The sequence below is a fragment of the Staurois parvus genome, unplaced genomic scaffold (genome assembly GCF_062004578.1).
Source record: "Staurois parvus isolate SC_StPar_1 unplaced genomic scaffold, SC_StPar_1.0 ptg001017l, whole genome shotgun sequence".
Classification (NCBI taxonomy): Eukaryota; Metazoa; Chordata; class Amphibia; order Anura; family Ranidae; genus Staurois; species Staurois parvus.
Genome location: NW_028318813.1, coordinates 300001 through 326026, shown reverse-complemented (window position 1 = coordinate 326026; position 26026 = coordinate 300001). Strand labels below are relative to the sequence as shown.

General features: G+C 50.7%; 2 protein-coding genes across 5 annotated transcripts in view; one reads left to right on the top strand and one right to left on the bottom strand.

Annotated features, from left to right (window-relative positions):
• LOC149441175 (uncharacterized) overlaps positions 1-26026 on the top strand; it is a 141006-nt gene that overhangs the window by 4811 nt on the left and 110169 nt on the right. For all 4 annotated transcript variants that reach the window (XM_089657655.1, XM_089657654.1, XM_089657657.1 and 1 more), the window contains one exon: positions 2985-3070. In XM_089657655.1, the coding sequence (XP_089513781.1) occupies positions 2985-3070 (86 nt within the window). The remainder of the gene's footprint in view (positions 1-2984; positions 3071-26026) is intronic.
• Positions 8736-24990, bottom strand: NFAM1 (NFAT activating protein with ITAM motif 1). The gene is made up of 8 exons (XM_089657671.1): positions 24898-24990; positions 18459-18746; positions 16538-16668; positions 15873-15959; positions 13827-13895; positions 11767-11829; positions 9845-9907; positions 8736-8914 (listed from the first exon to the last, which is right to left on the bottom strand). The coding sequence occupies exons 1-8, from the start codon at positions 24953-24955 to the stop codon at positions 8861-8863; spliced, it is 813 nt and encodes a 270-aa protein (XP_089513797.1). The 5' UTR covers positions 24956-24990; the 3' UTR covers positions 8736-8860.

Below are 26026 nucleotides of genomic sequence, written 5' to 3'. Positions count from 1 at the left end.
CGGGGAGGAAGGAGGCGGAGCACGTTGGCACTGTGCAGGATGCCGGGGAGGAAGGAGGTGAAGCACGTTGGCACTGTGTAGGATGCCGGGAAAGGAAGAGGCGGAGCGCGTTGGCACGGTGTAGGATGATGGGGAGGAAGGAGGCGGAGCACGTTGGCACTGTGTAGGATGCTGGGAAGGAAGGAGGCGGAGCACGTTGGCACTGTGCAGGAAGCCGGGGAGGAAGGAGGCGGAGCACGTTGGCACTGTGTAGGATCCTGGGGAGGAAGGAGGCGGAGCACGTTGGCACTGTGTAGGATGCCGGAGAGGAAGGAGGCGGAGCACTTTGGCACTGTGTAGGATGCCGGGGAGGAAGGAGGCGGAGCACGTTGGCACTGTGCAGGATGCCGGGGAGGAAGGAGGCGGAGCACGTTGGCACTGTGTAGGATGCTGGGAAGGAAGGAAGCGGAGCACGTTGGCATTGTGCAGGATGCCGCTGAGGAAGGAGGCGGAGCACGTTGGCACTGTGCAGGATGACAGGGAGGAAGGAGGCGGAGCACGTTGGCACTGTGTAGGATGCTGGGAAGGAAGGAGGCGGAGCACGTTGGCACTGTGCAGGATGCCGGGGAGGAAGTAGGCGGAGCACGTTGGCACTGTGTAGGATGCCGGGGAGGAAGTAGGCGGAGCACGTTGGCACTGTGCAGGATGCCGGGGAGGAAGGAGGCGGAGCACGTTGGCACTGTGTAGGATGCCGCTGAGGAAGTAGGCGGAGCACGTTGGCACTGTGCAGGATGCCGGGGAGGAAGGAGGCGGAGCACGTTGGCACTGTGTAGGATGCCGGGAAGGAAGGAGGCGGAGCACGTTGGCACTGTGCAGGATGACGGGGAGGAAGGAGGCGGAGCACGTTGGCACTGTGTAGGATGCTGGGAAGGAAGGAGAAGGAGCACGTTGGCACTGTGTAGGATGCCGGGGAGGAAGGAGGTGGAGCATGTTGGCACTGTGTAGGATGCCGGGGAGGAAGGAGGCGGAGCACGTTGGCACTGTGTAGGATGCCGGAAAGGAAGGAGGCGGAGCACGTTGGCACTGTGTAGGATGTCGGGGAGGAAGGAGGCGGAGCACGTTGGCACTGTGTAGGATGTCGGGGAGGAAGGAGGCGCAGCACGTTGGCACTGTGTAGGATGCCGGGAAGGAAGGAGGCGGAGCACGTTGGCACTGTGCAGGATGCCGGGGAGGAAGGAGGCGGAGCACGTTGGCACTGTGTAGGATGCCGGGGAGGAAGGAGGCGGAGCACGTTGGCACTGTGTAGGATGCTGGGAAGGAAGGAAGCGGAGCACGTTGGCATTGTGCAGGATGCCGCTGAGGAAGGAGGCGGAGCACGTTGGCACTGTGCAGGATGACGGGGAGGAAGGAGGCGGAGCACGTTGGCACTGTGCAGGATGCCGGGGAGGAAGTAGGCGGAGCACGTTGGCACTGTGTAGGATGCCGGGGAGGAAGGAGGTGGAGCATGTTGGCACTGTGTAGGATGCCGGGGAGGAAGGAGGCGGAGCACGTTGGCACTGTGTAGGATGCCGGGGAGGAAGGAGGCGGAGCACGTTGGCACTGTGTAGGATGCCGGGGAGGAAGTAGGCGGAGCACGTTGGCACTGTGCAGGATGCCGGGGAGGAAGGAGGCGGAGCACGTTGGCACTGTGTAGGATGCCGGGGAGGAAGGAGGCGGAGCACGTTGGCACTGTGCAGGATGCCGGGGAGGAAGGAGGCGGAGCACGTTGGCACTGTGTAGGATGTCGGGGAGGAAGGAGGCGGAGCACGTTGGCACTGTGTAGGATGTCGGGGAGGAAGGAGGCGCAGCACGTTGGCACTGTGTAGGATGCCGGGAAGGAAGGAGGCGGAGCACGTTGGCACTGTGCAGGATGCCGGGGAGGAAGGAGGCGGAGCACGTTGGCACTGTGTAGGATGCCGGGGAGGAAGGAGGCGGAGCACGTTGGCACTGTGTAGGATGCTGGGAAGGAAGGAAGCGGAGCACGTTGGCATTGTGCAGGATGCCGCTGAGGAAGGAGGCGGAGCACGTTGGCACTGTGCAGGATGACGGGGAGGAAGGAGGCGGAGCACGTTGGCACTGTGTAGGATGCCGGGAAGGAAGGAGGCGGAGCACGTTGGCACTGTGCAGGATGCCGGGGAGGAAGTAGGCGGAGCACGTTGGCACTGTGTAGGATGCTGGGGAGGAAGTAGGCGGAGCACGTTGGCACTGTGCAGGATGCCGGGGAGGAAGGAGGCGGAGCACGTTGGCACTGTGTAGGATGCCGGGGAGGAAGTAGGCGGAGCACGTTGGCACTGTGCAGGATGCCGGGGAGGAAGGAGGCGGAGCACGTTGGCACTGTGTAGGATGCCGGGAAGGAAGGAGGCGGAGCACGTTGGCACTGTGCAGGATGACGGGGAGGAAGGAGGCGGAGCACGTTGGCACTGTGTAGGATGCTGGGAAGGAAGGAGAAGGAGCACGTTGGCACTGTGTAGGATGCCGGGGAGGAAGGAGGTGGAGCATGTTGGCACTGTGTAGGATGCCGGGGAGGAAGGAGGCGGAGCACGTTGGCACTGTGTAGGATGCCGGAAAGGAAGGAGGCGGAGCACGTTGGCACTGTGTAGGATGTCGGGGAGGAAGGAGGCGGAGCACGTTGGCACTGTGTAGGATGTCGGGGAGGAAGGAGGCGCAGCACGTTGGCACTGTGTAGGATGCCGGGAAGGAAGGAGGCGGAGCACGTTGGCACTGTGCAGGATTCCGGGGAGGAAGGAGGCGGAGCACGTTGGCACTGTGTAGGATGCCGGGGAGGAAGGAGGCGGAGCACGTTGGCACTGTGTAGGATGCCGGGGAGGAAGGAGGCGGAGCACGTTGGCAGTGTGTAGGATGCCGGGAAGGAAGGAGGCGGAGCACGTTGGCACTGTACATACAATCGTTCATATAGTATATCTCCATTTCAGCATCTGTGTCATGCTTTCCTTTCTCTTTTCCAGATATACAGAAGGAGGACACAGAAGCGTCGCACGAAAAAAGAATTTCCATTCACCATCAATAATTCATTTTTAAAGTTGAACTCCAGGTATGGATTTTCTGTATATAGATATATAAATATAGATTGTTATAGCACACAGTTACATTGTTCCAGCTTGGATATAGCTCTGCATATTCCATACCTGTGCGATCGCTGTGCAGGCTGGAAATAGCTGTAGTAGTCAGGTGCCGTGCACTGAGAAAAATACAACGGATTAATGGTGGCCGCACCGAGCGAGGATCCCCCCCCCCCCCGTGGTCACTATGAAACAGGGCAGCCGCTTGCCGCCATTCAACCGTTGTATTTTTCTTCATGAATGCAAGCTATTCTCTGACTGGATCAGGTGGAGAGGCGGAGCAGTGACTTCACAATCGCCACCTCTTCCATTCAGAGATTACCTTGCGACTGAAAGTGCAGCAGGGCCGCGCTATCCGCCAAAACGGATGACTTCTTCACACCAGGCGCTGTTTGGAAACGCATGCGAAATCAGGAAAATGCACTGCCTTCTCCAGACACATGCTGGTGACCTACATTCCTAACGGCACCCCCACGCATCCTGCAAACACCCGTGCGTTTACTGCCACCAAAACGCAAAAAAAAAAAGTGCACGCTTGGACGCACTCTATGGTGTGAAGAAGCCCTCCAGAAAGTTCTTTTGAAGATGTTGGAAGAAAAGAAACATCACATTCTACAGGGCAGAGGTAGGCCCTCGGTTCACTCTGGTGCGACTTGGCATGCGACTTGCAACACATAGGGGTTGATTTACTAAAGGCAAATAGGCTGTGCACTCCAAGTCAGGGGTGGACTGACAACTCATGGGGCCCCCCGGGCAATAGGGGATCATGGGGCCCCTGTGTCCTTGCCCACACTCAAAGCACACCCAAAAAAGCCTATAAAAGGTACCAGAGGCATTTCATGGGGCCCCCTACTGACCCCGGGCCCTCGGGCAGTGCCCGAGTGCTCGAATGGTCAGTCTGCCCGTGCTCCAAGTGCAGTCGCTATAGATCTGAGGGGACATGCAAGAAAAAACAAAAAATAGCATTTGATTGGATGAAAGAAATCAACAGCTTTGCCTCATTTCAGAGCTTCCCCTCGGATCTAAAGCAACTGCATTTGCAGTGCACAGCCTATTTGCCTTTAGTAAATCGACCCCAATGAGTCGCATGGCAAGTAAAAACCCTTCCATTTCTATGACGGCCAATCAATGTCGCAGCGACTTTTATAAAGGTGGCTGCACTACTTTGACTAAAGAAAGTGTGATTGGTTCAAATATTACCAACCTTGTGGCTTATTCAGTTTTTTATAATGGTATCATTTTTTTTTTCTTTTAGTTGGGGGCTCGTCCGGGATTAGCCGTGGCTTCTCTTGTACTGGCATGTGACTTGCATTCCTGTATCAAAGATTGTATTGGTGGGTGCTGCAGCGACCATCGGCTGGAACCGAGAAGTATCAGAGGAGCAACTCATGGGGCAATAGGGGATCATGGGGCCCCTGTGTCCTTGCCCAAACTCAAAAAAGCCTATGAAAAATATACCAGGGGCATCTCATGGGGCCCCCTACTGACCCCGGGCCCTCGGGCAGTGCCCGAGTTTTCAAATGGTCAGTCCGCCCCTGCACAGGAGATGAATGTCACCGCCACACCGAGGTTCTCCATCATGGGTCCAAAGCAGGGGCGGACTGACCATTTGGGAACTCGGGCACTGCCCGAAGGCCTGGGGTCATTGGGGGCCCCATGAGATGCCCCTGGTACCTTTCATATGCTTTTTTGGGTGTGGTTTGAGTGTGGGCAAGGACACAGGGGCCCCATGATCCCCTATTGCCCAGGGGCCCCATGAGTTATCAGTCCGCCCTGGTCCAAAGCTTTAACCCCTCGCCCTCCAGAGGATCCCCCCCCCCCTTCCTGATCAGGCCATTTTTTGCATTACAACACTGCATTACTTTAACTGACAATTGCGCGGTCATGCAACCACCTTCGGTGGTATTTGATCGCCTGTGCGGTTTTTATTTTTTGCGCTATAAACAATAAAAATAGACAATTTTGAAAAAAACAACATTTTTGACTTTTTGCTATAAAATATGTCCAGTAAAAACATTTAAAAAATCAAATTTCGTGATAAATTTAGGCCAACATGTATTCTGCTCCGTGTCTTTGCTAAAAAAAAAAATCCCAATACGTGTAAATTGATTGATTTGAGTGAAAGTTATAGCGTTTACAAATGGCAGTATAGATACTGGATTTTTCTTTTTTTTTTACTAGTAATGGCGGCCATCAGCGACTTATGGCGGGACTGCAGCGGACATTCTGACACTGGGGGGGGGGGGGGGGACTGACTTGGTGTCACTGATATCCCCAGTGACACCAATACAGTGATCAGTGCTAATAAAAAGCACTATCACTGTACTAATGGCACTGGGCAGGAAGGGGTTAAAGGTTAACATGAGGGGTGATCAAAGGGTTAACTGCTGTGTGCCGGGTGTGTTTTACATGATGTGCTGTGTCTGTGTGCTTCACTGTAAGCACACTGCTTTGGATGGCTGTGCTATGCAGAGCCATAAAAAGCAGTGTGCAGGAGCTGACAGGGAGGAGATCTGTGTTGTTTATACACAGGTCTCTCCCCCATCGGAGATACTCGGTGATCACCGGGTGCCAGCAAAAAATCACCGGCTGGGACCCAGTGATTGACAGCTGAGGCTGCAAATGGCGGTGCAGGTAGGACATGGGTAGGGCGTGTGCGTGCCCCCTACCCGGAACTACAAAATCACGTACGCTGTGTGTGCTTCACTGTAAGCACACTGCTGTGCACAGCCACGCAAAGCAGTGTGCAGGAGCTGACAGGGAGGAGAACCGTTTTGTTTACTAACAGTCCTCCCCCCCACCCATTGGAGATCCTCGGCAATCACCGGGCGCTGGTGAGTAATCACCGGCCAGGACCCGTGGATTGACAACTGTGAATGTTGGTGCGGGTATGGCGTGCGTGAGCCTTGTGCACGCCCCCTTCCCGGAAATGTAAAATCACGTATATATATATATATATCAGGGGCAGACTGACAACTCATGGGGCCCCCGGGCAATAGGGGATCATGGGGCCCCTGTGTCCTTGCCCAAGCTCAAAACAGCCTATGAAAAAGGTACCAGGGGCATCTCATGGGGCCCCCTACTGACCCCGGGCCCTTGGGCAGAGCCCGAGTTTCCAAATGGTCAGTCTGCCCCAGATATATATATATAGATAGATAGATATATATATATCTATATATATACATGTGATTTTGCGCACCACTGTCGCCCTGTATTAGTACTTCTGCTATGGGGCGGCGCTAAAGCGATTAAAAAAAAATGGCCTTGTTTACTAGGCACCGGACCAGGAAGTGACATCGCTCCGGCCGTCCAAGGGCATAGAAATGAGTGGAAGCCATCTTTCCTTCACTCATCTCTATGCCCGCCTCCAGGACTTCTCTAGGGCATCACCCATCCTCTGGAACTCCCTACCCCAATCCATCAGACTATCACCTACTCTCCTCTCCTTTAGGCGCACACTGAAAACCCACCTCTTCAGGGAAGCCTACCACACTCTCTGCTAACTGCAGATCTCCTCCACTCTTCCCACCACTCCACCCCCACAGCTTTTCCTCCCGTACCACTATCCCCTCCCTCCTAGATTGTAAGCTCCAAGGAGCAGGGCCCTCGAACCCCTCGTGTTTCGCACTGTATTGTCATTGTACGGTCTCGTGTATTGTCTCCCATTGTAATGTACAGCGCTGAGCGAACTGTTGGCGCTATATACAGTGGGGCAAAAAAGTATTTAGTCCCCACCAATTGTGCAAGTTCTCCCACTTACAAAGATGAGAGAGGCCTGTAATTGGCATCATAGGTAGACCTCAACTATGAGAGACAAAATGAGAAAACAAATCCAGACAATCACATTGGCTGATCTGGAAAGAATTTATTTGCAAATTATGGTGGAAAATAAGTATTTGGTCACCTACAAACAAGCAAGATTTCTGGCTCTCACAGACCTGTACCTTCTTCTTTAAGAGGCTCCTCTGTCCTGCACTCATTACCTGTATCAATGGCACCTGTTTGAACTTGTTATCAGTATAAAAGACACCTGTCCACAACCTCAAACAGTCACACTGCAAACTCCACTATGGTGAAGACCAAAGAGCTGTTGAAGGACATCAGAAACAAACTTGTAGACCTGCATCGGGCTGGGAAGACTGAATCTGCAATAGGCAAGCAGCTTGGTGTGAACAAATCAACTGCGGGAGCAATAATTAGAAAATGGAAGACATACAAGACCACTGATAATCTCCCTTGATCTGGGGCTCCAAGCAAGATCTCACCCCGTGGGGTCAAAATGATCACAAGAACGGTGAGCAAAAATCCTAGGACCACACGGGGGGACCTAGTGAATGACCTGCAGAGAGCTGGGACCAACATAACAAAGGCTACCATCAATAACACACTACGCCGCCAGGGACTCAGATCCTGCAGTGCCAGACGTGTCCCCCTGCTTAAGCCAGTACATGTCCGGGCCGTCTGAAGTTTGCTAGAGAGCATTTGGATGATCCAGAAGAGGATTGGGAGAATGTCATATGGTCAGATGAAACCAAAATAGAACTGTTTGGTAGAAACACAACTCGGCGTGTTTGGAGGAGAGAGAATGCTGAGTTGCATCCAAAGAGCACCATACCTACTGTGAAGCATGGGGGTGGCAACATCATGCTTTGGGGCTGTTTCTCCGCAAAGGGACCAGGATGACTGATCCATATACAGGACAGAATGAATGGGGCCATGTATCGTGGGATTTTGAGTGCAAACCTCCTTCCATCAGCAAGGGCATTGAAGATGAAACGTGGCTGGGTCTTCCAACATGACAATGATCCCAAACATACCGCCCGGGCAACAAAGGAGTGGCTTCGTAAGAAGCATTTCAAGGTCCTGGAGTGGCCTAGCCAGTCTCCAGATCTCAACCCCATAGAAAACCTTTGGAGGGAGTTGAAAGTCCGTGTTGCCCAGCGACAACCCCAAAACATCACTGCTCTAGAGGAGATCTGCATGGAGGATGGGCCAACATACCAGCAACAGTGTGTGCCAACCTTGTGAAGACTTACAGGAAACGTCTGACCTCTGTCATTGCCAACAAAGGATATATAACAAAGTATTGACATGAACTTTTGATATTCACCAAATACTTCTTTTCCACCATAATTTGCAAATAAATTCTTTCCAGATCAGCCAATGTGATTGTCTGGATTTGTTTTCTCATTTTGTCTCTCATAGTTGAGGTCTCCCTATGATGCCAATTACAGGCCTCTCTCATCTCTGTAAGTGGGAGAACTTGTACAATTGGTGGCTGACTAAATACTTTTTTGCCCCACTGTAAATACTGTATAATAATAATGTCCAGTGCCGGGGATCGTTCGGTGGTTTCTCGTGGTTTCTCAGGTAAGGCTACTGAGAACTACTGAGCGGTGGCAAGGGGTGGCAGTGGCGTGGGGGGCGGGGTTATTTAGGGCGCCTGTATCTGTGCTTCTTTTCATATCGGCCAATGGCCGATTAGGTGTGTTTTCATCGGAAACGTTTCAGCCACCAAAATTTCAGTGCACCCCTACAAACAACCCTAGGCAGGCCACTGGTGGTGTGGATTGGACATGGCATTATTCATCCATTTACAGATGGCGTTCCCTGTAAATGTTCCTATGATGGCAGAGGAATGGTGGAATGATCTTTTAATAATAATAAAAAAGTAATTGTTACTGTGTAACATTACAATGGATGAGGGCGGAGAGAAGAATATGGTGCTGGTTGATGAGTACGAGGTGAGGAAAGAGGAGGCGTCAACGCTTTAAGTTCTCGTACACGGAATTTTCTGCTGCGACTTTCTTTGGTTTCTAGAAAGATAAATATTAATTATTGTTCAAAAGAAAAAAAGAAAAAAAAAGACCGACACATAAACACAGACTGAGACACAGACATGCTCTTTGGAGTTTAGGAATGTAGTCTGTCAAGGTTCCGGTAAACTCTGATAAGATAAGGAATCTGAGAGCCAACAGATCCTTTAATCCCAACCTGGACACCCCCATAAACGTGATTTGGTAAAAGAAGGTAAGATCTTGTCCGAATATACCTTGTCGCTTATGCAGTCCATAGACGGGTTGAAAACCGGCCGTTTAAATAAAAAAAAAACGAAAAATTGGTCGTTCGATCAGCCGACGTTACCACCAAAGGAAAAAAAAAAAAAATCAGCCGATTTTTGTCCCATCTACGGCCGGCATTTAACCCCATAATTACTTCTGTCCCTTGCAGAGAGCTCCGCTATTATATTTTATATGAAAAGTCTTGCGGTTGCAACAATGTATCCATTTGTATCCATTTCGGATGTAGATGTTTTTATTCGGATACAAATGGATACATTGTTGCAACCGCAAGACTTTTCATATAAAATATAATAGCGGACTGGAATTCTTCTTCTTCTACTATTTCTTCTTTTTCTTCTTCTCCTTCTTCTTCTTTTTCTCCTTCTTCTTCTTCTTCTTCATGGTTCATGCGCAGATTTTTTATTGGTAAAATGACCAGCCGATTTGCCCATCATTGCCGGGAAAATCGACCGATCTTCAAAATCAGCCGTGAATTTTCCAACATTACCAATAAAAAAAGTACCAAAACCCCGAAAAACGGCCGACCAATTAACCCACTAATGGTGCGAAAATTGGTCGATTTTCGACCCGTCTATGGCCTGCATTACTGCCAAGATGGTGATATTTATATTATACTTCATTCTTTATTTTTTTTTTTTTTATCTGCTTGTTTCCATCGCTCACCTGTTTAGTTGGGGGCTTGTCCGGGATCGGCTGTGGCTTCTCTTGGACTGGAGCAGATTTAGCCTGAAATACAATGATCCCGAATTTACTATGTAGAGCAGCAAGTGTGCTGTGTACCGTGTACCGTGTTCTGTGTACTGTGTACTGTGTTCTGTGTACTGTGTACCATGTTCCGTGTACCGTGTACTGTGTTCTGTGTACCGTGTTCCGTGTTCTGTGTACCGTGTTCTGTGTACTGTGTTCTGTGTACTGTGTTCTGTGTACTGTGTACCGTGTTCCGTGTACCATGTTCCGTGTACTGTGTACCGTGTTCCGTGTACCGTGTTCCGTGTACCGTGTGCTGTGTTCTGTGTGCTGTGTTCTGTGTGCTGTGTTCTGTGTTCTGTGCTCTGTGTACTGTGCTCTGTGTTCTGTGTATTGTGCTCTGTGTTCTGTGTGCTGTGTGCTGTGTTCTGTGTACTGTGCTCTGTGTTCTGTGTGCTGTGTGCTGTGTGCTGTGTGCTGTGTTCTGTGTGCTGTGTTCTGTGCTCTGTGCTCTGTGTTCTGTGTGCTGTGTGCTGTGTGCTGTGTGCTGTGTGCTGTGTGCTGTGTTCTGTGTGCTGTGTTCTGTGTGCTGTGTGCTGTGTTCTGTGTGCTGTGTTCTGTGTGCTGTGTTCTGTGTGCTGTGTGCTGTGTGCTGTGTACTGTGCTCTGTGTTCTGTGTATTGTGCTCTGTTTTCTGTGTGCTGTGTGCTGTGTTCTGTGCTCTGTGTTCTGTGCGCTGTGTTCTGTGTGCTGTGTTCTGTGTGCTGTGTGCTGTGTTCTGTGTGCTGTGTTCTGTGTGCTGTGTTCTGTGTGCTGTGTGCTGTGTTCTGTGTGCTGTGTTCTGTGTACTGTGCTCTGTGTTCTGTGTATTGTGCTCTGTGTTCTGTGTGCTGTGTTCTGTGTTCTGTGTGCTGTGTTCTGTGTGCTGTGTTCTGTGTGCTGTGTTCTGTGTATTGTGCTCTGTGTTCTGTGTGCTGTGTGCTGTGTTCTGTGCTCTGTGTTCTGTGCGCTGTGTTCTGTGTGCTGTGTTCTGTGTGCTGTGTGCTGTGTTCTGTGTGCTTTGTTCTGTGTTCTGTGTACTGTGTATTGTGCTCTGTGTTCTGTGTTCTGTGTGCTGTGTTCTGTGTGCTGTGTGCTGTGTTCTGTGTTCTGTGTGCTGTGTTCTGTGTTCTGTGTGCTGTGTTCTGTGTGCTGTGTTCTGTGTTCTGTGTGCTGTGTGCTGTGTTCTGTGTTCTGTGTGCTGTGTTCTGTGTTCTGTGTGCTGTGTTCTGTGTGCTGTGTTCTGTGTTCTGTGTGCTGTGTGCTGTGCTCTGTGTTCTGTGTGCTGTGTTCTGTGTGCTGTGTGCTGTGTACTGTGTTCTGTGTACTGTGTTCTGTGTACTGTGTTCTGTGTGCTGTGCTCTGTGTTCTGTGTTCTGTGCTCTGTGTTCTGTGTGCTGTGTTCTGTGTACTGTGTTCTGTGTACTGTGATCTGTGTACTGTGTTCTGTGTGCTGTGTTCTGTGTGCTGTGTTCTGTGTACTGTGTTCTGTGTACTGTGTTCTGTGTGCTGTGCTCTGTGTTCTGTGTTCTGTGCTCTGTGTTCTGTGTGCTGTGTTCTGTGTGCTGTGTTCTGTGTACTGTGATCTGTGTACTGTGTTCTGTGTGCTGTGTTCTGTGTGCTGTGTTCTGTGTGCTGTGTTCTGTGTACTGTGTTCTGTGTACTGTGTACTGTGTTCTGTGTGCTGTGTGCTGTGTTCTGTGTACTGTGTGCTGTGTTCCGTGTGCCGTGTACTGTGTTCTGTGTGCTGTGTACTGTGTTCTGTGTACCGTGTTCTGTGTTCTGTGTGCTGTGTACTGTGTTCTGTGTTCCGTGTTCTGTGTATACATAGACTTAGTATTGTTGTGCTTTTTTCTAACCTGAGGTTTGGGCCTTTTCATGGGACTCTGGCCAGGGACGCTGTGGACTTCTGCTTGATGTTTCTGTAGAATAAGACGTGAAAATGGATCAATCTGAAACATGATCAAAAATGAACATTTCTCCATTTAACCCCTTGCCTACCAGGCACTTATACCCCCTTCCTTACCAGGCCAATTTTCAGCTTTCAGCGCTGTCGCACTTTGATTGACAATTGCGCGGTCATGCAACATTGTACCCGTATGAAATTTTTAGAATTTTTTTCTCACCAATAGAGCTTTCTTTTGGTGGTATTTAATCGCCACTGGGCGCTTTACTTTTTGCGCTATAAATAAAAAAGTGCAAAAATTTTGAAAAAAAAAAAAGTTTCTTTGTTTCTATTATAAAATTTTTCAAACAGGCATTTTTTCTCCTTCACTGATGTGCGTTGATGAGGCAGCACTGATGGGCACTGATAGGCGGCACTGATGGGCACTGATAGGCAGCACTGATGGGCACTGATAGACAGCACTAATGAGGTGGCACGGATAGGCGGCACTAATATGCAGCACTGATAGGCGGCACTGATAGGTGACACTGATTATGGGTACTGATAGACGGCACTGACTGGCATCACTGCTGGGCACTGACTGGCGGCACGGACTGGCACAACCCCTGGGCACTGACTGGCAGCACTGCTAGGCTGCACTGGTGGGTGGCACTGGTGGGCGGGCACTGGTGGGTGGGCACAGGTGGGTGGCACAGGTGGGCACAGGTGGGTGGGCACAGGTAGGTGGCACTTCTGGGCACAGGTAGGTGGCACTGCAGAGTGGCACAGGTGGGTGCACTGCTGGGCACAGGTGGGCGGACCTTGCGGGTGGCACTGCGGTTCTCGGCAGTACTTTCCTCACGATCTGACAGCGTGAGGAAAGTGCAGCCGAGAACCGGCACTTGCATTTCCCTGTGATCAGCGTGTCATTGGACACCGCTGATCAGGTGGTAAAAGGCCGCTGTGATTGGCCTTTTACCACATCACGTGATCAGCTGTCTCCGCTGGAGCGCGCAGGAGAGCGCGTTCAGGGAGGACGTCAGAACTGGCCGGCCGCAGTGAAGCCGTCATTCGGCTATCTGCGGTTGGCAGGTAGTTAAGGAATCGAAATGTAATAGAAGGAACAGAAGCGAAGCCCTCCAGCAGTGCAGAGTATTTCAGGAGAGGAGAGTTATAGAGGAAGGAGCGGAGTCCTCCAGCAGCGCAGAGTATTTCAGGAGAGGAGTTATAGAGGAAGGAGCGGAGTCCTCCAGCAGTGCAGAGTATTTCAGGAGAGGAGAGTTATAGAGGAAGGAGCGGAGTCCTCCAGCAGCGCAGAGTATTTCAGGAGAGGAGTGTTATAGAGGAAGGAGCGGAGTCCTCCAGCAGCGCAGAGTATTTCAGGAGAGGAGTTATAGAGGAAGGAGCGGAGTCCTCCAGCGGTGCAGAGTATTTCAGGAGAGGAGTTATAGAGGAAGGAGCGGAGTCCTCCAGCAGCGCAGAGTATTTCAGGAGAGGAGTTATAGAGGAAGGAGCGGAGTCCTCCAGCAGCGCAGAGTATTTCAGGAGAGGAGTTATAGAGGAAGGAGCGGAGTCCTCCAGCGGTGCAGAGTATTTCAGGAGAGGAGTTATAGAGGAAGGAGCGGAGTCCTCCAGCAGCGCAGAGTATTTCAGGAGAGGAGAGTTATAGAGGAAGGAGCGGAGTCCTCCAGCAGTGCAGAGTATTTCAGGAGAGGAGAGCTATAGAGGAAGGAGCGGAGCCCTCCAGCAGTGCAGAGTATTTCAGGAGAGGAGTTATAGAGGAAGGAGCGGAGTCCTCCAGCAGTGCAGAGTATTTCAGGAGAGGAGAGTTATAGAGGAAGGAGCGGAGTCCTCCAGCAGAGCAGAGTATTTCAGGAGAGGAGAGTTATAGAGGAAGGAGCGGAGTCCTCCGGCAGAGCAGAGTATTTCAGGAGAGGAGAGTTATAGAGGAAGGAGCGGAGTCCTCCAGCAGTGCAGAGTATTTCAGGAGAAAAGGCATATACCACAAGTAACAATCCGTAATCTCTGGCTCACCACATTGGTCTTCTTGGGAATGTCTTCCTCCAGGACGTTATACACATCATCTGAATGCGGCTGAAGACTCTGCACAACAAAGTGTAATATAAAGGACATCTGAAGCAGTAATATATTTTTTTTGTCCTGATTAGCGTAGTGGAGGGTTAAAGCTGCAGATCTCCTTTTTTTTGCCATCTATATCCATTGGGGGGGGGGATGTCACCATATATACTCATAATGTGTCTAGTATGTGAATTTCCAATGATCGTCAGCTCCATCAGGTGGCCATAAGGTGGTACTTTCCCCTTTGAGGGATTTCAGGAAAATACCTCATTATGGCCAGTAGATGGAGCTGATGAGTTCTATGAGATTATAAGTATCATTTGACATGGCTGCTTTATAAAAGTAGCAATACAAATAATAAGTATTGTGACGGGAGTGACTTTGGGTGGGGGGCCCATGGAACCCGGCTCACTTTGGAGGGGTGGGGAGACCCCTGTCTCTGCTCCCCATATCCCTCTTATGTGTAAGTCACCCTCTGCCTGTTAGGGGTACAGAGTGAAATGTTTTAATATTGGTGTGGGGGTTGTTCATTGTTTACTGCCATGTGGTCCCATTGTTCTATTGTGTCCTGCTTGGGAGCAAACTATTATGGGATGTATGTGTTTGTGTATTGGCTTGGTGGGGGGTGTTTCCAGCAGCCCTCTGGATGGGACTGTCTGATGGTGTGTGTCTCTTGTTGCTAAGTGTAGATTGCCCCGCCCTGTGTCATTATGCAGGGGGGGGGGGGATTGTCCCCTGAGTGTATAAAAAGCCAGTTCAAGTTTCAAATAAAGAGTTCCATGTTTATACAGACTGGTGTTTTGTAGCTTCGTATGGTCAGCGGTGGCATCCGTGGATCTGTGTTCGGACAGGGAAGCAGGAAATACCCTAGTGCAGTCGGGGTCCGGTTCCGTTACAACCATAAATGGGGGTTTTTAGCTCACATCGACTTGGTTTTGTTTATATAACATTAGTTGGACAATATTTGTTTGTTACTTTGTTCAGTTTCTGTTACCATATATCAGATACTCATCCTTTATTATTATTATTTTTATACAGGATTTATATATTATTATTATACAGGATTTATTTATTATTATTATTATTATTATACAGGATATATATATATTTATTATTATTATTATACAGGATTTATATATTATTATTATTATACAGGATTTATATATTAATTTATTATTATTATTATTATTATTATACAGGATTTATAAATTATTATTATTATACAGGATTTATATATATTATTATTATTATACAGGATTTATATATTATTATTATTATACAGGATTTATATATTATTATTATAATACAGGATTTATATATTATTATTATTATACAGGATTTATATATTATTATTATACAGGATATATATATATATTTATTATTATTATTATTATTATACAGGATTTATATATTATTATTATTATACAGGATTTATATATTATTATTATACAGGATTATATATTATTATTATACAGGATTTATATATTATTATACAGGATTTATATATCGCCAACATTTTGCTCAGCACTTTACAAAATAACGGGAGACAATACAGCAACAATACAGTTCAATACAAGAGGGAAAGGAGGGCCCTTATCCTGGGAGCTTACAATCTAGGAGACTGTATGGGAGTGAGTAATCTATGCATTTGGCTCAGGGATGAAGCAGTGATGTGAATCCTGATGCCAGCTGTGTTCACAAATGTTTGACACAGATCAGCCCCTGCTGCCGCCTGAAATACTTAGTGTGTGGATGCTACACTGAGTGGTACTTGCGTATAGGGCTGTGTTGGGTAAACCTGTGTTCCGGATATATGTCCCGGAACGCATGCAGCCCTAAATAGGAGTACCGCTCAGTACAACATCCAGCCCGCGGATTTCCAAGTGCTAGACTCGATGCGAAGGTCTAAACGCTGTGCATGCGCCTAGGGGAGCCTGTGCTGTGTAAGGTCACAGTGCACACCCTGAAGATTCCTTTCTAGATGGCGCTCAGGAGACTCACCGTGTACAGGGAGCCGGATGTCTCCTCCTCTGGCTGTGGCGTTGCAGGTTTAGGAGTGGTGTGGGGTGCAGCGGGCCCACCAGAAGGCTTTGATGGTAGAGAAAAGAGACACATGGAGTCATCATCAGACTGGAACTGCTCTGCGCAGCATGAGATCATCATGTTCTGAATGGAAACAATGGTGTCTATTTGTGGTGCGGATGTCTCAGCTCCATCTAGTGGCCATAGGGCTCTATTTTCCCAGTTGAGGTAATTCAGGATAATACCACATTACAGCCACTAGATGGCGCTGACGAGCACAGGAAATAAACATATTACACAAAGTACACAGGTTTTTCACGATGGCTGTGCAAACACTGAGACATTCGGATGCCTTTTTTTTTTTTCATAAATAGACCCCATTGTGTGCTGTGAATATACAGGATCACTGTCTACTTATAGGCCTTAATGCTAGCCACACATGGCCAGTTCTATATTTTACAATCCATTTCTATCTCATCGATTGGTTGGACCCGAGGTGCTCTGTCTACCACAAACCACACCATTGTATGAACCATTCATCAGCTCCATCTAGTGGACAAAATGCAGTATTCTCCTGAAATACCCCAGTCAGGAAAGTGCAGCCTTATGGCCACTAGGTGGTACAGTTTGGTCTATAATGTCACCTTCTTCATCCGGTGGAGCGGCAGCAATAGGTAAGTCCCTGAAATGGAGAAGAGCAACAGAAGAACGAAGAGCGCGATCAGTCCAGACTGCAGTCTACCTGCTGGGGCAGCGGGTTCTCGATAGCCGGACTCTGGGGGAGAGAAAACCCATCTATTAGTCTGTCCTGGGGGGGCATGGACAGGAGGGGGTGATGAGTCTGTCCTGGAGGGACACCGACAAGAGGGGGCGATGAGTGTGTCCTAAGGGGACATGAGTCTGTCCTGAAGGTAAAGGACAGGAGGGGGCGATGAGTCTGTCCTGGTTGGACACAGACAGGAGGGGGCGATGAGTCTGTCCTGAAGGGACACGGACAGGAGGGGGCGATGAGTCTGTCCTGGTTGGACACAGACAGGAGGGGGCGATGAGTCTGTCCTAAGGGGACACGGACAGGAGGAGGCGATGAGTCTGTCCCGGTTGGACACGGACAGGAGGGGGCGATGAGTCTGTCCTGAGGGGACATGGACAGGAGGGGGCGATGAGTCTGTCCTGAGGGGACACAGACAGGAGGGGGCAATGAGTCTGTCCTTAGGGGACACGGACAGGAGGGGGTGATGAGTCTGTCCTGGAGGGACACGGACAAGAGGGGGCGATGAGTCTGTCCTGGAGGGTATGGACAGGAGGGGGCGATGAGTCTGTCCTAGGGGGACACGGACAGGAGGGGGTGATGAGTCTGTCCTGAGGGGAAAGGACAGAAAGGGGCGATGAGTCTGTTCTGGTTGGACACGGACAGGAGGGGGCGATGAGTCTGTCCTGAGGGGACACGGACAGGAGGGGGTGATGAGTCTGTCCTGAGGGGACACGGACAGGAGGGGGTGATGAGTCTGTCCTGGGGGGACATAGACAGGAGGGGGTGATGAGTCTGTCCTGAGGGGACACGGACAGGAGGGGGTGATGAGTCTGTCCTGAGGGGACACGGACAGGAGGGGGTGATGAGTCTGTCCTGAGGGGAAAGGACAGGAAGGGGCGATGAGTCTGTCCTGGTTGGACACGGACAGGAGGGGGCGATGAGTCTGTCCTGAGGGGACACGGACAGGAGGGGGTGATGAGTCTGTCCTGGGGGGACATAGACAGGAGGGGGTGATGAGTCTGTCCTGGGGGGACATGGACAGGAGGGGGTGATGAGTCTGTCCTGAGGGGACACGGACAGGAGGGGGTGATGAGTCTGTCCTGGGGGGACGTGGACAGAAGTGAGTGATGAGTCTGTCCTGGGGGGACATAGACAGGAGGGGGTGATGAGTCTGTTCTGGGTTGACATGGACAGGAGGGGGTGATGAGTCTGTCCTGGGGGGACATGGACAGGAGGGGGTGATGAGTCTGTCCTGGGGGGACATGGACAGGAGGGGGTGATGAGTCTGTCCCGAGGGGACATGGACAGGAGGGGGTGATGAGTCTGTCCTGGGGGGACACGGACAGGAGGGGGTGATGAGTCTGTCCCAGGGGGACACGGACAGGAGGGGGAGATGAGTCTGTCCTGGGGGGACATGGACAGGAGGGGGTGATGAGTCTGTCCTGGGGGGACATGGACAGGAGGGGGTGATGAGTCTGTCCTGGGGGGACATGGACAGGAGGGGGTGATGAGTCTGTCCTGGGGGGACATGGACAGGAGGGGGTGATGAGTCTGTCCTGGGGGGACACGGACAGGAGGGGGTGATGAGTCTGTCCCAGGGGGACACGGACAGGAGGGGGAGATAAGTCTGTCCTGGGGGGACATGGACAGGAGGGGGTGATGAGTCTGTCCTGGGGGGACACGGACAGGAGGGGGTGATGAGTCTGTCCCAGGGGGACACGGACAGGAGGGGGAGATGAGTCTGTCCTGGGGGGACATGGACAGGAGGGGGTGATGAGTCTGTCCTGGGGGGACAGGCGGGGGTAGGTACTCACCTCTGACATGTATGTAGGTTCCTTTGCCGTGTCTGGTTTTGGGGCCACATGTGAGTTTACATTTGTAGATTCCTGATGCCCTGGCCTGGACACTGTGCTGTATGACCCTCGTGTGGCTTGTGTTGGTCAGGACATCCTTGCTTCTCTTTAGCTCCTCCTCCTGGTAGAGGATGGATGTTGTCACCTCTTGGTGTGCTGTGCTGGTCGGAATACTGATATGGCAGCTGATGGTGGACCAATCACCGGAGAGGGCGACGAGCAGTGATGGAGTCTGATCTATGGTACAGCCTGAGACAAGAGGGAAGTATCATGTGTTATTGATCCCTGCAGAGCATCACTCTTCTCCTTACCGATCACACCTCCCTGCAGAGCATCACTCCTCTCCTTACCGATCACACCTCCCTGCAGAGCATCACTCTTCTCCTTACTAATCACACCTTTCTGCAGAGCATCACTCCTCTCACTAATCGCACCTCCCTGCAGAGCATCACTCCTTACTAATCACACCTCTCTGCAGAGTATCACTCCTCTCCTTACCAATCAATTTTCCCTGCAGAGTATCACTCTTCTCCTTACTAATCACACCTTTCTGCAGAGCATCACTCCTCTCACTAATCGCACCTCCCTGCAGAGCATCACTCCTTACTAATCACACCTCTCTGCAGAGTATCACTCCTCTCCTTACCAATCAATTTTCCCTGCAGAGTATCACTCCTCTCCTTGCTGATCACCCCTCCCTGCAGAGTATCACTGTTCTCCTACTGATCACCCCTCCCTTCAGAGTATCACTCCTCTCCTTACTGATCACCCCTCTCTGCAGAGTATCACTCCTCTCCTTACTACTCACTTCCCTTTACAGAGTATCACTCATCTTCCTTCTGATCACCCCTCCCTGCATAGTATCACTCCTCTCCTTACTGATTACCCCTCCCTGCAGAGCATCAGTCCTCCCCTTGCTTATCTCTTCCAACTGCAGAGTATCACTCTTCTTCTTACTGATCACATCTCCCTGCAGAGTATCACTCCTCTTCTTACTGATCACATCTAGTTGCAAAGTATCATGCCTCTCCTTACCGATCACCCCTCCCTGCAGAATATCACTCCTCTTCTTACTAATCACATCTCCCTGCAGCGTATCACTCCTCTTCTTACAGTACTAATCACATCTCCCTTCAGAGTATCACTCTTCTTACTGATCACATCTCCCTGCAGAGTATCATTCCTCTCCTTACTGATCACATCTCCTGCAGAGTATCACTTGTCCTTTCCTGGCAAAGGTCAGAATGAGACCTAGCAGTGCTAAGGGCCACACCCAGGCTTCAGTTCCAGGATTTCCATGGTATTTCTTATATACTAATGACTAAGACAACAAAACGTGTTGGGGGGAGGAGTGATGGAGACACCACAGACCGAGCATGGTGATTGGGAATGTGTTGTGTGGAGTGCTGGGATGTGCTGTGGACAGCCTTGTGGTGGTGATGCTCCTAAACACTTCAACCCACTCCTGCCAGCATAGGCTGGTTCCAAAGACTCACTAAGGGTACCATGGGCACAGGTTCCAAAGACTCTCTAAGGGTACCATGGGCACAGGTTCCAAAGACTACTGGGGGCACTATAGACACAGGTTCCAAAGACTACTGGGGGCACTATAGACACAGGTTCCAAAGACTACTGGGGGCACTATGGGCACAGGTTCCAAAGACTACTGGGGGCACTATGGACACAGGTTCCAAAGACTACTGGGGGCACTATGGGCACAGGTTCCAAAGACTACTGGGGGCACTATGGGCACAGGTTCCAAAGACTACTGGGGGCACTATGGGCACAGGTTCCAAAAACTACTGGGGGCACTATGGACACAGGTTCCAAAGACTACTGGGGGCACTATGGGCACAGGTTCCAAAGACTACTGGGGGCACTATGGACACAGGTTCCAAAGACTACTGGGGGCACTATGGGCACAGGTTCCAAAGACTACTGGGGGCACTATGGGCACAGGTTCCAAAGACTACTGGGGGCACTATGGGCACAGGTTCCAAAAACTACTGGGGGCACTATGGACACAGGTTCCAAAGACTACTGGGGGCACTATGGGCACAGGTTCCAAAGACTACTGGGGGCACTATGGGTACAGGTTCCAAAAACTACTGGGGGCACTATGGACACAGGTTCCAAAAACTACTGGGGGCACTATGGGCACAGGTTCCAAAGACTACTGGGGGCACTATGGGCACAGGTTCCAAAGACTACTGGGGGCACTATGGACACAGATTCCAAAAACTACTGGGGGCACTATGGGCACAGGTTCCAAAGACTACTGGGGGCACTATGGGCACAGGTTCCAAAGACTACTGGGGGCACTATGGGCACAGGTTCCAAAGACTACTGGGGGCACTATGGACACAGGTTCCAAAAACTACTGGGGGCACTATGGGCACAGGTTCCAAAGACTACTGGGGGCACTATGGGCACAGGTTCCAAAGACTACTGGGGGCACTATGGGCACAGGTTCCAAAGACTACTGGGGGCACTATGGGCACAGGTTCCAAAGACTACTGGTGGCACTATGGGCACAGGTTCCAAAGACTACTGGGGGCACTATGGACACAGGTTCCAAAGACTACTGGGGGCACTATGGACACAGGTTTCAAAGACTACTGGGGGTACTATGGGCACAGGTTCTAAATAGTCACTGAGGGCACCATGGGCACAGGTTCTAAAGAGTCACTGAGGGCACCATGGGCACAGGTTCTAAAGAGTCACTGAGGGCACTATGGGCACAGGTTCCAAAGAGTCACTGAGGCCACTATGGGCAAAGGTTCCAAAGACTCACTGAAGGCACCATGGGCACAGGTTCCAAATACTCACCGAGGACACCATGGGCACAGGTTCTAAAGAATCACTGAGGGCACTATGGGCAGAAGCTCCAAAGACTATCTGAGGGCACTGGGGGCACAGGTTCCAAAAACTCACCGAGGGCACTATGGGCACAGGTTTCAAAGACTCATTACAGTACTATTGACAAAGGTTCCAAAGACTCACTGAGGACACTATGGTTATGGGTTCCAAAGACTCACTGAGGGTACTATGGGTAGGGGTTCCAAAGACTCATTAAGGTACTATGGGCATGGGTTCCAAAACCTCACTGAGGGTACTATTGACACAGGTTCTAAAGACTCACTGAGGACACTATGGGCAGGCCCGGTCTGGCCATATGGCACACCAGGCATTTGCCTGGTGGTCCGGGGTCGCCGGTCTTAAGAACAGCGGCCTGTTGATGACCGGGCCGCACAGCAGGAGGTAAGCGGCGACTGCGGTCTGGACAGAGCTAACACAGACCACGACCGCCGCTCATCTCCGGCTATGCCTAAAGCAGGGCCGACAGAAAAAGCGGCAGAGATGGATCCAGGGACACGCAGGAAGCGCCGCCAAGGACACACAAACACCTCCCCGGTCGGCCGCTGCAAACACAGTTTCACTGAAGGGACAACGGCAGCCTCTCCTTCACCGGCCAGCACACGGTTGGATTGGGCTGTCTCTTTTCTGGATGGGCTGTCTCTTTACTAGATGAGCTGTCTCTTTACTGAAAGGGCTGTCTCTTTGCTATATAGGGATGTCTCTTTGCTATATAAGGATGTCTGTTTGCTGGATTGGGATGTCTCTTTGAATATATAGGGGGCACTGTGATTAGATCTCTAGGGTCACTGTAATGTAAAGGGGCACTGTGATATCATAGAGCTCCTTTACATTACAGTGCAGAGGACCGACTCCGTACATATTCCGTCACCAACTGCCCCTGCGAACGCCCTTGCACGACCGCCCTCCCCGTCCCCCCCGTAAAAATTGGCTGCTCAGTCTAAAATTCCCGGGCCTATTTTTTTTCCCAGATCGGGCCTGACTATGGGTAAGGGTTCCAAAGACTCACTGAGGGTACTATGGGTTCGGGTTCCAAAGACTCATTAAGGGTACTATGGGTTCGGGTTCCAAAGACTCATTAACGGTACTATGGGCACAGGTTCCAAAGACTCATTAAGGGTACTATGGGCACGGGTTCCAAAGACTCATTAGGGGTACTATGGGTTCGGGTTCCAAAGACTCATTAAGGGTACTATGGGCACGGGTTCCAAAGACTCATTAGGGGTACTATGGGTTCGGGTTCCAAAGACTCATTAAGGGTACTATGGGCACGGGTTCCAAAGACTCATTAGGGGTACTATGGGTTTTGGTTCCAAAGACTCATTAAGGGTACTGTGGGCACGGGTTCCAAAGACTCATTAAGGGTACTATGGGCACGGGTTCCAAAGACTCATTAAGGGTACTATGGGCACGGGTTCCAAAGACTCATTAAGGGTACTATGGGCACGGGTTCCAAAGACTCATTAAGGGTACTATGGTTATGGGTTCCAAAGACTCATTAAGGGTACTATAGTTATGGGTTCCAAAGACTCACTGAGGGTACTATGGGCACGGGTTCCAAAGACTCATTAAGGGTACTATAGTTATGGGTTCCAAAGACTCACTGAGGGTACTATGGGCACGGGTTCCAAAGACTCATTAAGGGTACCATGGGCACAGGTTCCAAAGACTCACTGAGGGTACTATGGGCACGGGTTCCAAAGACTCATTAAGGGTACTATGGGCACGGGTTCAAAAGACTCATTAAGGGTACTATGGGCACGGGTTCAAAAGACTCATTAAGGGTACTATGGGCACGGGTTCAAAAGACTCATTAAGGGTACTATGGGCACGGGTTCCTCCCCTGGGTGTCATGATAGAGACACCCCCCAGTTGTCTGTCCCATACCTTCCTCAGACCTTGGACAGCAATGAATCTCAAAAGCAGCCGTACCCAGAACACGTTTTATTTCCAGACGAGGTTCCCATCTTGAGGTTAGGAGAAGGATACAGTGGAAGCCATGTACTGGAACATGATAAATACATACATTGTATATACACGCCATCAGTCCTCCAATCAGGGACCACGCATCCCTTCAGTTACTAAGAGGGAGTTGATGGAAAGCCCACCCCTTTATCAGTCTAGGTTCACACCTGTGTAGGTTGCGTTTAGTGCGTTTCTGCATTGAATTTTGCGTTGCATTCTTGCAGCATTTTTGATGTGTTTTCCGTTTTTTGTTTTCCATTTTTTAAATTTTTTCTTGTTGCTAGGCAGATTTTAAATTAAAAACGCAAAACGCATCAAAAACGCAATACATTCTGCATTCCCATTGAAGTCTATAAAACCAAAAACTCAACGTTTTGCGTTAAAAAACTCCCTGACCCTTTTAAAAAACGCAGCAGGTGAGAACGCGGAGATGAGAACCTGTCCCACAGGATGTCATGTGACATGGACTGTACTGCGTTTCTACAAAACACAAAACACCGCAGAAACCACATGGCTGTGACCCTAGGGAAAAGGATTGGCCTGTATCCAAGGGATGCAAGTGGTCCCATAAGTCCTACACCTTTCACCCTAGAGGAGAGCTCCCAGAGACTACATCCTCCCCTGGGTCTGTACACCTGCTGTGTCCATTATCAGTGGTTCACACCATCCCTGTGCTGAGTTCCCAGGTCTGTACACCCGCTGTGCCCATTATGAGGGGTTCCCACCATCCCTGTGCTGAGTTCCCGATTCTGTACACCCGCTGTGCCCATTATGAGTGGTTCCCACCATCCCTGTGCTGACTTCCTAGGTCTGTACACCCACTGTGCCCATTGTGAGGAGTTCCCACCATCCCTGTGCTGACTTCCCGGGTCTGTACACCCACTGTGCTCATTATGAGGGGTTCCCACCATCCCTGTGCTGACTTCCTGGTTCTGTACACCCGCTGTGCCCATTATGAGGGGTTCCCACCATCCCTGTGCTGACTTCCCGGGTCTGTACACCCACTGTGCCCATTTTGAGGAGTTCCCCCCATCCCTATGCTGACTTCCCGGGTCTGTACACCCACTGTGCCCATTTTGAGGAGTTCCCCCCATCCCTGTGCTGACTTCCCGGGTCTGTACACCCACTGTGCCCATTTTGAGGAGTTCCCACCATCTCTGGGCTGACTTCCTGGGTCTGTTCACCTGCTGTGCCCATTATGAGGGGTTCCCACCATCTCTGTGCTGAGTTCCCGGGTCTGTACACCCACTGTGCCCGTTATGAGGGGTTCCCACCATCTCTGCAGCGAGTTCCGTGGTCTGTACACCCACTGTGCTCATCATGAGGGGTTCCCACCATCCCTGTGCTGAGTTCCATGGTCTGTACACCCGCTGTGCTCATCATGAGGGGTTCCCACCATCCCTGTGCTGAGTTCCCAGGTCTGCTCGCCTGCTTTATCCCACATCCCACCCAGCAAAAAACGTTTTCTGACGGCTCTGGTGACTAATCTATCCATCTGTGGCCAGGCTGAGAATGCAATGAGTGGCTGTAGCCTGTATCCGCCCTGGTGGGCTCTTACCCCGGCACAGGTGGGCCCCGGCGAGGAAGACGATTGTGCATAGTGGCCAGTGATCCATCCCTGTGTATGTGACACCCGTCTGACGGCCCCCCAACCCCCCCCCTTCACTTCTGCTTTTTGTCGCTCAGCAAATGCAGAACTTCTCAATGGTGCAACTTTCCGATAAACCACCCGGACACTTGATGTGTGATCATTCATGCCGGATTCACATACATGCGGTGTGGTATATCACGTGATTCACACGGGAACCGCACCTCATTCCTGTGCAGATCACATGTGATTTGTGTGCGGTGCGATCGGATCCCGGCATTTTGTATGGCTCTAATAGCACCGCACCAAAAACATGTAGGACCCTTTTGTAGGTCTGCACTATAATCGGGTCACACGGGTGTTCACACCTATCCGATTCTGCACACCGCACCGCGTTTTGTGGACCACTTTAGGGTGTTGTGAATTTAACATGCACACCTGCAGCGGTTCACATGAACGGGGTGCGATTCTGATGCGGTGCGGAACTCACACTGAACGCGCTGCCAAGTCCGTACCGCATCAGTGTGAACCCGGGGTCAAGGATTGGTTTTAGAGGTAGAGAAATGTTTAGTTCCCATATCACTTCCAGGGATATCCACTATATTGCCAAAAGCATTGGGCCCGCCCTCCAAATCATGTGATTCAGGTGCTCCTATCCCCTCCAAATCATGTGATTCAGGTGTTTCAATCCCCTCCAAATCATGTGATTCAGGTGCTCCAATCCCCTCCCAATCATGTGATTCAGGTGTTCCAATCCCCTCCAGATCATGTGATTCAGGTGTTCCAATTCCCTCCAAATCATGTGATTCAGGTGTTCCAATTCCCTCCAAATCATGTGATTCAGGTGCTCCAATCCCCTCCATATCATGTGATTCAGGTGCTCCTATCCCCTCCATATCATGTGATTCAGGTGCTTCTATCCCCTCCAAATCATGTGATTCAGGTGCTCCTATCCCCTCCAAATCATGTGATTCAGGTGTTCCAATCCCCTCCATATCATGTGATTCAGGTGCTCCAAACCCCTCCATATCATGTGATTCAGGTGCTCCAATCCCCTCCAAATCATGTGATTCAGGTGTTCCAATCCTCTCCAAATCAT

Excerpts from the sequence above, each read along its gene's own strand:
- NFAM1 (XM_089657671.1), bottom strand. The coding sequence starts at position 24,955 with ATGGATCACTGGCCACTATGCACAATCGTCTTCCTCGCCGGGGCCCAC. Across the intron at positions 18,747-24,897 it reads CGGGGCCCACCTGTGCCGGG|GCTGTACCATAGATCAGACT; the intron begins GTAAGAGCCCAC and ends CTCTTGTCTCAG. Across the intron at positions 8,915-9,844 it reads ACAAGCCCCCAACTAAACAG|AAACCAAAGAAAGTCGCAGC; the intron begins GTGAGCGATGGA and ends TTATCTTTCTAG.